The 13807-nt window shown below is 65.3% G+C and overlaps 2 protein-coding genes across 2 annotated transcripts; both read right to left on the reverse strand.

The window, feature by feature from the left end:
• Window positions 1-42: 42 nt before the first annotated feature.
• RBM23 (RNA binding motif protein 23) lies at window positions 43-6748 on the reverse strand (the record flags this gene model as incomplete). The annotated part of the gene is made up of 14 exons (XM_049796753.1): window positions 6667-6748; window positions 6059-6163; window positions 5786-5860; window positions 4986-5033; window positions 4820-4881; window positions 4473-4526; window positions 4236-4376; window positions 4007-4060; window positions 3796-3913; window positions 3313-3465; window positions 2768-2905; window positions 1892-1957; window positions 1604-1799; window positions 43-135 (listed from the first exon to the last, which is right to left on the reverse strand). Coding segments are annotated over exons 2-14 (1234 nt in total), but the record flags the coding sequence as incomplete, so codon positions are not given.
• A 654-nt stretch (window positions 6749-7402) lies between these two features.
• PRMT5 (protein arginine methyltransferase 5) lies at window positions 7403-13804 on the reverse strand (the record flags this gene model as incomplete). Its single annotated transcript, XM_049796754.1, is given in 9 exon segments — window positions 7403-7583; window positions 8263-8327; window positions 8794-8910; window positions 9172-9265; window positions 10793-10902; window positions 12999-13146; window positions 13148-13175; window positions 13393-13515; window positions 13782-13804. Coding segments are annotated over 9 exon segments (861 nt in total), but the record flags the coding sequence as incomplete, so codon positions are not given.
• Between the last annotated feature and the right edge of the window lie 3 nt (window positions 13805-13807).

The following is a 13807-nucleotide window of genomic DNA, read 5'->3' on the forward strand; positions in this document are numbered from 1 at the left end:
CCCCCCAAAGCCCCCCCCCAGCCCCCCAAATGCCCCCCGTACCGGTGAGGGCGGCGGGGTTGAGGGCCCCCAGGGGCAGGGCCCCGTTGAGCTGGAGGGCGGCCTGGGCCGTGCTGGGCAGCTGCAGCCCCGAACCTGGGGGGGTAAGAAAGGGGTTGGGGGGGGGACGCCGGGGGGCAGGGACCCCCACGGGACCCCCAGAACACCAACACCCCCCCAGCCCCATAATGACCTCCCGAAGCCCCCCCACATGCCTCCCAAAGCCCCCCCAGCCCCATAACCACCTCCTGAAACCCCCCAAATATCTCTTAACATGCCCCCAGCCCCATAACTACCTCCTGAACCTCTTGCAGATGTCTCCCAAAGCCCCCCCAGCCCCATAACCACCTCCTGAGCCCCCCCAGCCCCATAACCACCTCCTGAGCCCCCCCAGATACACCCTAAAGCCCCCCCAGCCCCATAACCACCTCCTGAAGCCCCTCCAGATGTCTCCTGAAACCCCCCAGCCCCATAACGACCTCCTGAACCCCCCTAGATATGTCCTAACACTCTCCCAGCCCCATAACTACCCCCTTAACCCCTCCAGATGTCTCTTACAGCCCTCCCAGCCCCATAACCACCTCCTGACCCCCCCTAGATATGTCCTAACACTCTCCCAGCCCCATAACTACCCCCTTAACCCCTCCAGATGTCTCTTACAGCCCCCCCAGCCCCATAACCACCTCCTGACCCCCCATAGATACGTCCTAACATTCTCCCAGCCCCACAACTACCTCTTTAAACCTCCCCCAGCCCCATAACGACCTCCTGAAGCCCCCCTAGATGTCTCCTAGTATCACCCCAGCCCCATAACCACCCCCTGAAGCCCCCCCAATACACCCTAAACCCCCCCCAGCCCCATAACAACCTCCTGAAACCTCTCCAGATGTCTCCTAAAGCCGCCCCAGCCCCATAACTATCTCCTGACCCCCCCTAGATATGTCCTAACATTCTCCCAGCCCCACAACTACCTCTTTAAACCCACCCCAGCCCCATAACGACCTCCTGAAGCCCCTCCAGATGTCTCCTGAAACCCCCCAGCCCCATAACTACCTCCTGAACCCCCCCAGATATGTCCTAACACTTTCCCAGCCCCATAACTACCTCCTTAACCCCTCCAGATGTCTCTTACAGCCCCCCCAGCCCCATAATGACCTCCTGACCCCCCCTAGATATGTCCTAACATTCTCAGCCCCACAACTACCTCTTTAAACCTCCCCAGCCCCATAACAACCTCCTGAAACCCCTCCAGATGTCTCCTAAAGCTGCCCCAGCCCCATAACGACCTCCTGAACCCCCCTAGATATGTCCTAACGCTCGCCCAGCCCCATAACTGCCTCCTTAACCCCTCCAGATGTCTCTTACAGCCCCCCCAGCCCCATAACCACCTCCTGAAGCTCCTCCAGATGTCTCCTGAAACCTCCCAGCCCCATAACTACCTCCTGACCCCCTAGATACGTCCTAACATTCTCCCAGCCCCACAACTACCTCTTTAAACCCCCCCCAGCCCCGTAACGACCTCCTGAAGCCCCCCCAGATGCCTCCCCCGAGTCGCCCGCCTCACCTTCGGCCAACTTAGCCATGAGCTGGAGACGGCCGGTGGCTCCCACCAGCTCGACGTCCTCGCTGCCCTCGGGGAAGGTGATGTCGGTGGTGCCGTCCAGGCGTTCGGTCACCTGCCCCACGCGCATGGGGCGGCCGGCCAGCTCGAAGCCGTTGAGTTGTTCCAGCGCCCGCCGGGCACATTCGGCCTCCGCGAACTTGAAGGGGGAGGAGGAGACGGGATGCGTGGGGGGGTCACCGGCGTGGTGGCGGTGGCGGGGAGACGGGTGGCGGGGCGGGAGGGGCTCACCGTGATGAAGCCGTAGCCCTTGGACTGGCCGGTGTCGGGGTCTCGCATCAGGACGATGCTGTCAATCTGGGGGGGGGGGGGGGGGGGAAATGTGGTCAAGGTGGGGTCCGAAACGCGTCCTTGTGGTCCTCACGGGTGGCCCCACGGCGTCACCGAGGCCCCGCGTCCCCCAACCCTGTTCCTACGGCCCAACCGTGTCCCTCAACCCCACCTCTGTGACCCAACCGTGGCCCCGTGGCCCCCAACCCCATCCCCGTGACCCAACTGTGTCCTCGTGTCCCCCCCGATGCGTCCCCGTGTCCACCCAACCTCATCCCCATGCCCCAACCACGTCCCCACGGCCACCCAACGCCAATTCGTGACCCAACGCTGCCACCCAATCTCATCTTCGTGACCCAACCGCGTCCCCACGGCCACCCAACGCCAAGCCATGACCCAACGCTGGCCCCCAAGACCCAACCACGTCCCTACGTCCAGCCAACGCCAACCCACGACCCAACAGCGTACACCCACCCCATCTCCGTCACCCAACCGCGTCCCCACGTCAACCCAACGCCAACCCACGACGCAACGGTGTCCCTGACTCTCATTCTCTTGACCCAACCACGTCCCCACAACCACCCAACGCCAACCCGTGACCCAACGGTGTCCCCCAACCTCATCTCCACGACCCAACCGCGTCCCCGCGTCAACCCAACGTCAACCCGTGACCCAACGGCGTCCCCCAACTTCATCTCTATGACTCAACCATGTCCCCGCGCCCCCCCAACGCCAACCCACGACCCAACGCTGTCCCTCCGCCTCATCCCCCTGACCCAACTCCATCTCTACATCCCACCGGCCGCGGTTCCGCCCCCCCCAGCCCTCTGCCCCCACCTTGCCGAAGGGCTCGAAGATGCCGCGCAGCATCTCCTTGGTGATGTTGCAGTGGAGGGAGCCCACGTAGAGGCGCATGGGGCCCCCGCTGCCCTTCTGCAGGTTGTTGGCCATGGCCGCCAGCCGGTTCTTCTCCGCCTGGGGGAGACCCGGGGGGTTGAGAAGCCCTGAGGGACCCCCAGGGCTCCCCCATGGACCTCCCTCCTCTGTGGGACACCCTCAATCCTCCAGCGCTCCCCCCCAAAAAATCCACGCGAATCTCAGCTCTGCTTGAGTCCACCAGAACGACACCGTACAAGAACGACGCCACAAGACCCCCCCAAACCCCACAAAAACCACCCAAACCCCACAAGAAACCCCCCTAAACCCCAAAAGACCCCCCCCAAACCACAAAAGAAGCCCCCAAACCTCAGAAAAGCTCCTCCAGCCCCACAGCATCCCCTTGGAGACCTTCCCATCCCCTTGAAGACCCCACAGAACCACCCCTCAGCCCCCCCAAAACCCCATGTCAACCCGTTACGGACCCCCCCACACACACAGCCCACCTGAGAGGCCTGGACGATGATGGGGACCCCGAGAAGACGCTGGCCGGTCAGGCCGATGGCCAAGGGCACCGACTGGATCTCACAGAACTCGACGTAAGCGATGCCCTTGGAGCGCCGCGAGTTACGGTCCGAGATGATGCGCACGTCCCGCACCTGAGGGGGGGGACGGACGGGGACACGGATGTGGTGGCGTAACCACAGAAGCGTTGGCGGCACCGGAAAAACAGACGCGAAGTGGTTGGTGGCACCACGGAGGCGGTGGCGGCACCACGAACGTGGCGGTAACGCCGCGAAGGCGACGGGGGCACCGCGAAAGTTTCGGTAGCGTCGTGGAGACGACGGTACCGCCGCGAAGGCCACGGTAACGACGCGAAAATGTTGGCGTCACGAAAAACGGAAACGGCCGGCAGCACCACAAAAAGGGACAAGAAATAGTTGGAGTGCCGCGGAAGGTGACACAAAATGACGCCGTCGGTGCCTCACCTTGCCCACGGCGGAGAAAAAATCCTCCAGATCGCGGGGCCGGATGCGGGCGGCCAGCTGCATGCAGAAAACGGTGCGGGCGTCCCGCTCCTCGGGGCTCAGGCTGCCCAGGGGCTCCCTGTGGATGACGACGGGGGGGACACGGAGAGGGGGTGTCACCTCCTAGAAGTGTCCCTGGGGTCCCCCGCCACATCTCACATCCCCAGCTCACCGCACAGGGCTCTTCTCCCGGTAGAGCGGACTCTTGCTGTGGCCAAAGCGGCGCCTGGAAAGGACGAGGGGGTCACCGGGGGGGGTTTGGGAAGAATTAAAGGAGATTTGGGGGGATTTCAGGAGGATTTAGGGGGGATCTGGGAGAATTTTGGGGGAACTTGGTGTGTTTTGGGGGATTCGGTGGGGTTTAGGGGGATTTTAGGGGGATTTTGGGGGTGAAGGGGTACCGGGCTCGCTCTTCCCGCCGACGCTCCCGGCTGCGGGAGCGGCTTCCCCGCCGGCGCTCCCGGCTGCGGCTGCGGTGACGGCTGCGGCGATCCCGGCTCCGGCTGCGACGACGGCGGTCCCTGTCCCGGTCCCGGCTCCGGCTAGAGGGGTGTAGGGCACAGGGTTACCCCAAAAAAAAAACCCCAAATCCCCCCCCCAAACGCCCACCCACCCCCCCACCCCCAGCGTCACCCCACCTGTGTCTGTGGTCACGGCTCCGGCTCCGGCTCCGGCTCCTCTTCTTCCTGCTGCTGTAACGAGGGATCGCAGATGATCCCCAAATCCTCTCCCCACCGCACCCTCTAATCCCTCTTCCTGCCTCTGCTCACCCCAAAAACTCTCGTAGTGCACCAATACCTTTTAAATCCCCCCCCAAATCCCTCCGTTATCTCCCCTCATCTCCCACCGGGCTTTAATCCACGCCCTCAAAATCCCCCACGCTCCCTAAATTCTCTTTTATCACCCCAAAATCCCAACTTAGCCACTGTCCTGCCCCCGCTGAGTCCCCCCCAACCCTGCTGTGGCCCCCCCAAACTCCTCTGACCTGCTCCCGCTGCTGCTCCCGCTCTCCTTCTTGGCCTCTTTGCTTGTCTCCTCCGCCGGCTGCTGAAAGAACGGGACACCGGCACCGGTGAGATGCCCAAAAGCGACCCCCACAACACCCCAAAATGCCCCCCCACCCCCCACCCCGGCCGGATCCCCGGCCTCACCTGCGCCGCGGGGGTCTCCGTCTGCACCTTGGAGGGGCCGGGCTGCGCCTGGAGGCGGGAGACACACGTCAGAGCCCCCAAATCCACCCCCAAAATAACGCAGACTTATTGAGGGGACCCCAAACCGTCCCCAGGGGTAACCCCAACACCCCCAGGGTGACGTTAGACCCCTAAGGGTGACCCCAAACCCTCAGCGCAACCCCAAAATAACGCTTTGGGCCCTAAAAGTCCTTTTCGGTGACCCCAAACCACCTTTAGTTGAGCGCAATGTACCTTGAAGCGACCCCAAACCCACTTTAAACGATCCCAAAGTTCTTTTAGAGCCACCGACGCTCTTCAGGTGACGACAAAACCCTTCTAAAAGACCTCAATCCGCTCCGGGGGACCCTCTAACGCTTTTAGGTGACCCCAAAGCTCCTTCAGGATCCCCAACACCCTTCAGATGATGATAAAAGCCCTTCAAAAAACCTCAATTCACTCTGGGTGACCCTCGGGGACTTTTAAGTGACCCCAAACCCCCTTCAGATCACCCCAAACCGGCTCTAGGCGACGCCAAACCCCCTTTGGATGGCCTCAAAGCCCCTTTAGAAGACCCCAACTCCCCTTAAAAGACCTCAACCCCCTGCAGGTGCCCCCCCCCAAGCCCGTTTCGGTGACCCCAACCCTCTTTAAATCACCCCAAAGCCCCTCCAAGTCACCCCACATCCCCTTTAGACGACCCCAACCCGCTTCAATCGACGCCAGCACCCCCCGGGTGACCCCCAAACCCCTTTTAAGTGACACCCCCCTCCCCGCCTTACCTCTTCCTTCTTGTAGGGCGCTTCCAACATGGCCTCGATGACGATGTCGAAGTCGTCTGACGTCATGGCGTCCGTCTGCGCCGCCGGGTTGACGTGTGACGCGGCGGTGGTGGTGGGGGGGTGCGGGGGGACACAGGACACACACAGATCGGACCCCGACGTGTCTGTCCTGTGTCCCCCCCCCGTGCCCTTAACGTCCCCTTGCCCCCCCTCCCCGTTACCCACAATGCCCCGGGTGTCCCCGTCGCCCCCTTCCGCCCCCCCCCGGCTCACCGGGTCCTGCAGCGGGTTCGAGCCCCCCGCCTCCATCTTGGGGCCCTCCTTACAGGGGGGGCTCCCCCCGAAGGGCCGGCGCTCGCGCGGGTCCGGGGGCTCTTCCTTAAAAGAAGCGATGATGTCATCAGCCCAGCGATGATGTCATCGGCCGAGCCGTGAGGTCATCCCCCCGGCGATGAGGTCACACGTCGATATCCCCCCCCCCCCCCCTCCCAATTCACCCCCAAACCCGACCTGCGCCCCCACCCCCACGTGGATGGGGGACACCACAAGCCCCGCCCCCCGCCTTAAGCCCCGCCCCCCGCGGCAGAACAAACCCCGCCCCTCCCTGGGGAGAGCGCGGAGCAGAGCGCACCCCCCCCCCCGGCCCCCGCCAGGCCCCGCCCCCCGCGGGCAAGCCACGCCCCCTCGCGGCGGGGCGGCGGCGGCGCGGCCCCGCGCATGCGCACTGCCCCCCCCCCCCCCCCCGCGAGCTCCCTCAGCCGCCGCTTCCCCCCCCCCTTCCCCCTCCCCGCCGCTCCCTCCCCCCCCCCTCCCCGCCTCTCCCCCGGTGATGACGCCATCCCCGTGCCGTCTGACGTGTCCCCCCCCCCTTCGCTTCTTACCGGGCCCCCCCCTTGGGCTGGCGGCGGCGGCGGCGGCGGCGGCGGCCCGGACGCGGCGCTAAGATGGCGGCGGCCTCCAGAACCTTCCCCCCCCTCCCTCCTTCCCTCCTCCCTCTCCGGAGCTGCGCAGGCGCGTTCGGCGCCCCGCCCCTACCGCGCTCCCATTGGCCGCCGACGCCCAGCTCCTTCCGCTCCCGTTGGCTGAGGGGGCAGAGAGGGGCGGGAGGTGGAAAAGCGGCGGCGCCGATTGGACGGACGCGGGGAAAGGAGGCGGGGCGGGCTGCCGGCGGTCGGATTGGCCGCTGGGAGGGACGCGGGTGATTGGCGGCGGCGCGGCGGGGGGGCGGGGCTGAGCGCGCTTCTCCCCCCCTCCCCCTTTCGCTGGCCACACCCCCCCCTTGCGCGGTGGCCGTGGTAACCCGGTCGCCCCGCCCCTTCTCGGTTGCCGTGGAAACGCGGCCTAGTCCGGCCCGGCGCAGCCTGCGCTAAGATGGCGGCCGGGCTGAGGGGGGGGGGGGGGGAAACGGCCGCCCTCCCGCTCCCCTCCTACTCCAAAAAGGCTTCAGTGGCAAGGGAGGGGGGAGCTAAATATCCACTCAACCCCCCCCAAAACGAGCTACAAGGGGCGAGGTCCCCCCGGGGATGCGAATGCATCAAGATGGCCGCCCTCACGCCAACCCCACCGCTCCCCCTCCCCCCCCCCCCAAGATGGCGGCCAGGAGGCTGAGGAGGAAAATCAAAGGGCTTTATTGCGTTGTCGTCGCTCAGAGGCCGATGGTGTAGGAGCGGCCGGTGGGGTTGTGGAGGGCGGAGCAGGCCGGGGAGGTGACCGCCCACTCGTACCACACCTTCTTGGGCGTGGCGCAGCGCCAAAAGGCCACCGACACCTCCTCGCCCGCCCGCACCGCCAGCGGTTGCTGTGGGGGAACAGAAAAGGGGTGAGCAAAGATGGACGACGGTCTACGGAAACCAAGATGGCCGACCTCCCGCCCAGCCCAAGATGGCCGACCTCCACCCGAGCCCAAAGCGGACACCGTTATGTCAATCCAAGATGACCACCCTCCCTCCGAGCCCAAGATGGCCAACCAACCTCCACCCAAACCCAACGCAAGATGGCCAACATTTACGCAAACCCAAGACGGCCAACCTTATGCCAAGCCCGAGATGGCCAACGTCTACCCCAACCCGAGATGGCCAACCCTATGCCAAACCGGAGATGGCCAACCCTATGCCAAACCCAAGATGGCCAACGTCTACCCAAACCCGAGATGGCCAACCCTTCACCGAACCCGAGATGGCCAACCCTATACTGAACCCAAGATGGCCAACCCTTCACCGAACCCGAGATGGCCAACCCTTCACCGAACCCAAGACGGCCAACCCTTCACCGAACCCAAGATGGCCAACCCTATACTGAACTCAAGATGGCGGCTCTCCCACCAAGCCAACCACGGCCAACCTCCAGCCAAACCCAACCCAAGATGGCCGCGCTTACACCAAGCTCAAGACGGCCAACCTCTACCCAAGCCCAAAATGGCTGATCTCTTGCCAAGCCCAAGATGGCCGCCATCCCAAGATGGCCGCCGCCGGACCCACCTTGATGGGGAAGAAGATGGGGAACCAGGAGAACATCCCCGGTGAGTGCGTCTCAGGGCGGATACCTGCGGAGTCACCACCCTGCCGACCTCTGACCCCCAAGCTCCACCCCTTCACCTTCCAACCGTCCCTGATTGGCCACGTCCCCCCCCCGCAGTGGCCCCTGTTGAGGCTAAGCCCCGCCCCCTCACCCCTCACTTCACCCCATAGATCCTGCTGGCTCCACCCACTGATGTTCTCAAACCCCTCCCACTTTTGACCCCGTTGACCCGCCACTCTTCCCATTGGCCCCGTTGACCCCCAGCTCCACCCACTCCACCCCAGCCCCACCCACTTCACCCCACTGACCCCCAAACCCCGCCCACTTGTCCCCCCCACTGATGCCGACCCAACACCCTTGACCACCGACGCCCCCACGGCTCCGCCCCCTCAGCCCCATTGACCCTCCCGTTGGCCAGGTTGACCCCCGCCGCTCCCTGCCATTGGCCGGCGACCCCCTCAGGCCCCGCCCCCTCTTGGCCCCGCCCTTACTGAGTGTGATGTCACCGTAGAGGGTGGTCTCGAAGTAGCCGGCAAAGCCATGGAGGACGGTGTTCACCTCCACCCGGAAGGACAAGCGGCGGTAGCGGCTGTTGTCCTGGGTGGGGTCTGTTGGGGGGGGGGCGGAGTCAGCATTGGCCACGCCCATCCGTGACATCAGACCCAGTGACATCACACCCCAGTGATGTCAAAGAGAACGGCCAAGCGGGACCACCACCACCCTGGTGGAGATCCCGCCCCGTGGGGTGGTTCCTCACGCCCCGCCCCACTGCGGGCGCAGCCAATGAGGTCCTGCCCTGCCAGGGGCGTGGCCAATGATGTCCCCGTTGTGGGCGTGGCTGACGATGTCCCCGCCCCCTCCCCCCTCACCTGGGTTGGGGTGCTGGAAGGAGAAGCAGGGCTGGGGCGGGGCCAGCTGGTGGAAGTTGTGGAGCCGCACGACGTAGGGCATCTCGAACTGCGCCTGGGCGGGGGGAACGCTGAGCTCCCTGCCCCACAACCTGCCCCACGGCTGCCCCCCAACCTGCCCCACGGCCGCCCCGAAACCCCCACTGTGACACCCAACCACCCCACGGCCAACCCAACCTCCCCCATCACTACCCCGCGTCTACTTCAAGACCCCCAACCTGCCCCACAGCCGCCCCGAGACCCCCAACCTGCCCCACGGTCAACCCCAGACCCCCAACCCGCCCTAGACCTCCTCAATGGCCACCCCAAGACCTTCATCCTGCCCCATGGCCACCCCAAGGTGCCCCATGGCCACCCCAAGAACTTCAACCTGCCCCATGGCCACCCCAAGACCCCCAAGATGCCCCATGGCCACCCCAAGATGCCCCATGGCCACCCCAAGACCTTCAACCTGCCCCATGGCCACCCCAAGGTGCCCCATGGCCACCCCAAGGACTTCAACCTGCCCCATGGCCACCCCAAGACCCCCAAGATGCCCCATGGCCACCCCAAGATGCCCCATGGCCACCCCAAGACCTTCAACCTGCCCCATGGCCACCCCAAGACCCCCAAGATGCGCCACGGCCACCCCAAGGCCCCCAAGATGCCCCATGGCCACCCAAAGACCTTCAACCTACACCATGGCCACCCCAAGACCCCCAAGATGCCCACGACCACCCCAAGACCCCCAAAATGCCCCATGGCCACCCCAAGATGCCCCATGGCCACCCCAAGACCCCCAAGATGCCCCATGGCCACCCCAAGACCTTCAACCTACGCCATGGCCACCCCAAGACGCTCAAGACGCCCCATGGCCACCCCAAGACCCCCAAGACACCCCATGGCCACCCCAAGACGCCTCATGGCCACCCCAAGACGCCCAAGACACCCCATGGCCACCCCAAGACACCCCATGGCCACCCCAAGACCCCCAAGATGCCCCATGGCCACCCCAAAACACCCCACAGCCACCCCAAGACCCCCAAGACACCCCATGGCCACCCCAAGACGCCCCATGGCCACCCCAAGACCCCCAAGACGCCCCATGGGCACCCCAAGACGCCCCATGGCCACCCCAAGACCCCCAAGATGCCCCATAGCCACCCCAAGACCTTCAACCTACGCCATGGCCACCCCAAGACACCCAAGACGCCCCATGGCCACCCCAAGACCCCCAAGACGCCCCACGGCCACCCCAAGACACCCCATGGCCACCCCAAGACCCCCAAGATGCCCCATGGCCACCCCAAAACACCCCACAGCCACCCCAAGACACCCCATGGCCACCCCAAGACACCCCATGGCCACCCCAAGACCCCCAAGACGCCCCATGGCCAACCCAAGACCTTCAACCTACGCCATGGCCACCCCAAGACCCCCAAGATGCCCCATGGCCACCCCAAGACCCCCAAGACGCCCCACGGGCACCCCAAGACGCCCCATGGGCACCCCAAGACGCCCCGGTGTCCCCCCCCCTCCCCCTAACGCCCCCCCCAGCACCAGCCCTGCCCCCCAAGCGCCCCGCGGCCCCCCAGCGCCCTACCTCGGGGTCGCGGTCGCGCTCGCGGCAGGCCCGCACCTCGTTGTAGAGTTTGGAGGAGGAGATGGGCGCCAGGAAGGAGGTGTAGGTGCAGGGGATGCTCACCCCGTCCGCTGTGGGGCACGGCCGTCAGCCCCACGGAGACCCCCACCCTCCGGACCAGCCCCACGGCCCCCCAGATCCCAGCCTGAGACCCCCAAAATCCCATTCCCCAAAGTCTCCACCACTCAAATCCCAGCCCCACAGCCCCCCAAATCCCAATTTAAAGCCCTGATCCTGGCCCCACAGACCCCCAAATTCCAGCCGGAGCCCCCAAATCCCATTCCCGAAGTTCTCCAGCACCCAAATCTCGGTCCAAGCCCCCCAAATCCCATTCCCAAAGCCCTCCAACACCCAAATCCCAGCTTAAAGCCCTGATCCTGGCCCCACAGCCCCCCAAACTCCTACTCCCGGCCTCACAGCCCCCCAAATTCCAGCCTGAGCCCCCAAATCCCATTCCCAAAGCCCTCCAACACCCAAATCCCAGCCCCACAGGCCCCCAAATCCCAATTTAAAGCCCTGATCCTGGCCCCACAGACCCCCAAACTCCTACTCCCAGCCCCACAGCCCCCCAAATTCCAGCCTGAGCCCCCAAATCCCATTCCTGAAGTTCTCCAGCACCCAAATCTCAGCCCAAGCCCCCCAAATCCCATTCCCAAAGCTCTCCAACACCCAAATCCCAGCCCCATAGGCCCCTAACTCCCAGCCGGAACCCCCCAAATCCCATTCCCGAAGTTCTCCAGCACCCAAATCCCAGCCCCACAGGCCCCCAAATCCCAATTTAAAGCCCTGATCCTGGCCCCACAGCCCCCCAAGCCCCTACTTCCAGCTCCACCGCCCTCCAAATCCCATTCCCAAAGTTCTCCCAACACCCAAATCCCAGGCCCAGAGCCACTCATCACCCCAAATTCCAGCCCCACAGCCCCCCAAATCCCAGCCTGAGCCCCCCCAAATCCCACTCCCAAAGCTCTCCGCCACCCAAACCCCAGCCCCACAGGCCCCCAAATCCCAGCCTGAGCCCTTCAAATCCCTTTCCCAAAGTTCTCCAACACCCCAATCCCAGCCTGCGCCCCCCAAATCCCAGCCCCGCAGCCCCCCAAACCCCTACTCCCAGCCCCACAGCCCCCCAAATCCCAGCCTGAGCCCCCAAATCCCATTCCCAAAGGTCTCCAACACTCCAATCCCAGCCTGAGCCCCCCAAATCCCAGCCCCGCAGCCCCCCATCACCCAAATCCCAACCCCACAGCCCCCCAAACCCCTACTCCCAGCCCCACAGCCCCCCAAATCCCAGCCTGAGCCCCCCCAAATCCCACTCCCAAAGCTCTCCGCCACCCAAACCCCAGCCCCACAGGCCCCCAAATCCCAGCCCTGAGCCCTTCAAATCCCTTTCCCAAGTTCTCCAACACCCCAATCCCAGCCTGCGCCCCCCAAATCCCAGCCCCGCAGCCCCCCAAACCCCTACTCCCAGCCCCACAGCCCCCCAAATCCCAGCCTGAGCCCCCAAATCCCATTCCCAAAGGTCTCCAACACTCCAATCCCAGCCTGAGCCCCCCAAATCCCAGCCCCACAGCCCCCCCCCACCCAAATCCCAGCCCCGCAGTCCTCCCAGTCCCAGCCCAACCCCTCCAAATCCCATTCCCAAAGTTCTCCAACACCCCAATCCCAGCCTGAGCCCCCCAAATCCCAGCCCTGCAGCCCCCCATCACCCAAATCACAACCCCACAGCCCCCCAAACCCCTACTCCCAGCCCCACAGCCCCCCAAATCCCAGCCTGAGCCCCCAAATCCCATTCCCAAAGGTCTCCAACACTCCAATCCCAGCCTGAGCCCCCCAAATCCCAGCCCCGCAGCCCCCCATCACCCAAATCCCAACCCCACAGCCCCCCAAACCCCTACTCCCAGCCCCACAGCCCCCCAAATCCCAGCCCGAGCCCTCCAAATCCCACTCCCAAAGTTCTCCAACACCCCAATCCCAGCCTGAGCCCCCAAATCCTAGCCCCGCAGCCCCCCCCCCAAATCCCAGCCCCGCAGCCCCCCAAATCCCAGCCCGAGCCCTCCAAATCCCACTCCCCAAGTTCTCCAACACCCCAATCCCAGCCTGAGCCCCCCAAATCCCAGCCCCGCAGCCCCCCCCCCCCCAAATCCCAGCCCCGCAGCCCCCCAACTCCCACCCTTGAGGCAGTGCTGGGCCCCGTCGAGGCACTCGGGCGAGAGCTCGTTATCGGCGAAGGAGCCCAGAAGCTCCGAGACCACCAGGTCGGCCCCCTCGGGCGCTCGCCATTCCCGCATGTCCCGGGGGACCACGGTCACCTGCGCCCCCCCACCCCTCGTACTGCCAGCTCTCCAACCTGGGGGGGCACGGGGTGACCCTCAACGGGGTTGGGGGGGCACCCGAGGCAATTTCGGGGACGCTACGGAGTCGCGGCATCGCCGCCGCGCCGAGTTTCGGGGAATTACGGGGTCTGGGGGCGGGTGGAACGTGAAGGAAAAGGTTTTGGGGGGGGCTATAGGGGGCTACGGGGTAATTTGGGGGGGCGGTTATGGGGCTGGGAGGGGGCGACTCACGTGACGACGGCGTTGGGGTTTTTCTCCACGGCGTAAATACGGACGCGCCGGGCCGCCTGCCGCGCCGCCCGCAGCGTGGCGTTCACCAGCGGCCCCCGCCCGGCCCCCAGCACCATCACCACCCTGGGGGGGGGGGGACAACAAAATTGGGGGGGGGTCATCAGTGGGGCACCCCATAACAGAGGACGGCCGTGGGGTGCCCCACGGAGCCGTGGGGTGAGCGGCAGCGGGACATTGGGGTGACCCACGAGGACTGGGGGGGATGTGGGGTGCTCTAGAAGGTTGGGGGGGGCCCACAGGGATGTGGGGGGGCCCATAAGGCCGTGGGGGGGCCGTGGGGCGCCCCATAGGGCCGTGGGGCACCCCATAGGGCCGTGGGGGGCACTCACTGGACGTTGGTATCCTTCTCCTCCTC

Source organism: Accipiter gentilis, unplaced genomic scaffold (assembly GCF_929443795.1).
Source record: "Accipiter gentilis unplaced genomic scaffold, bAccGen1.1, whole genome shotgun sequence".
NCBI lineage: Eukaryota > Metazoa > Chordata > Aves > Accipitriformes > Accipitridae > Astur > Astur gentilis.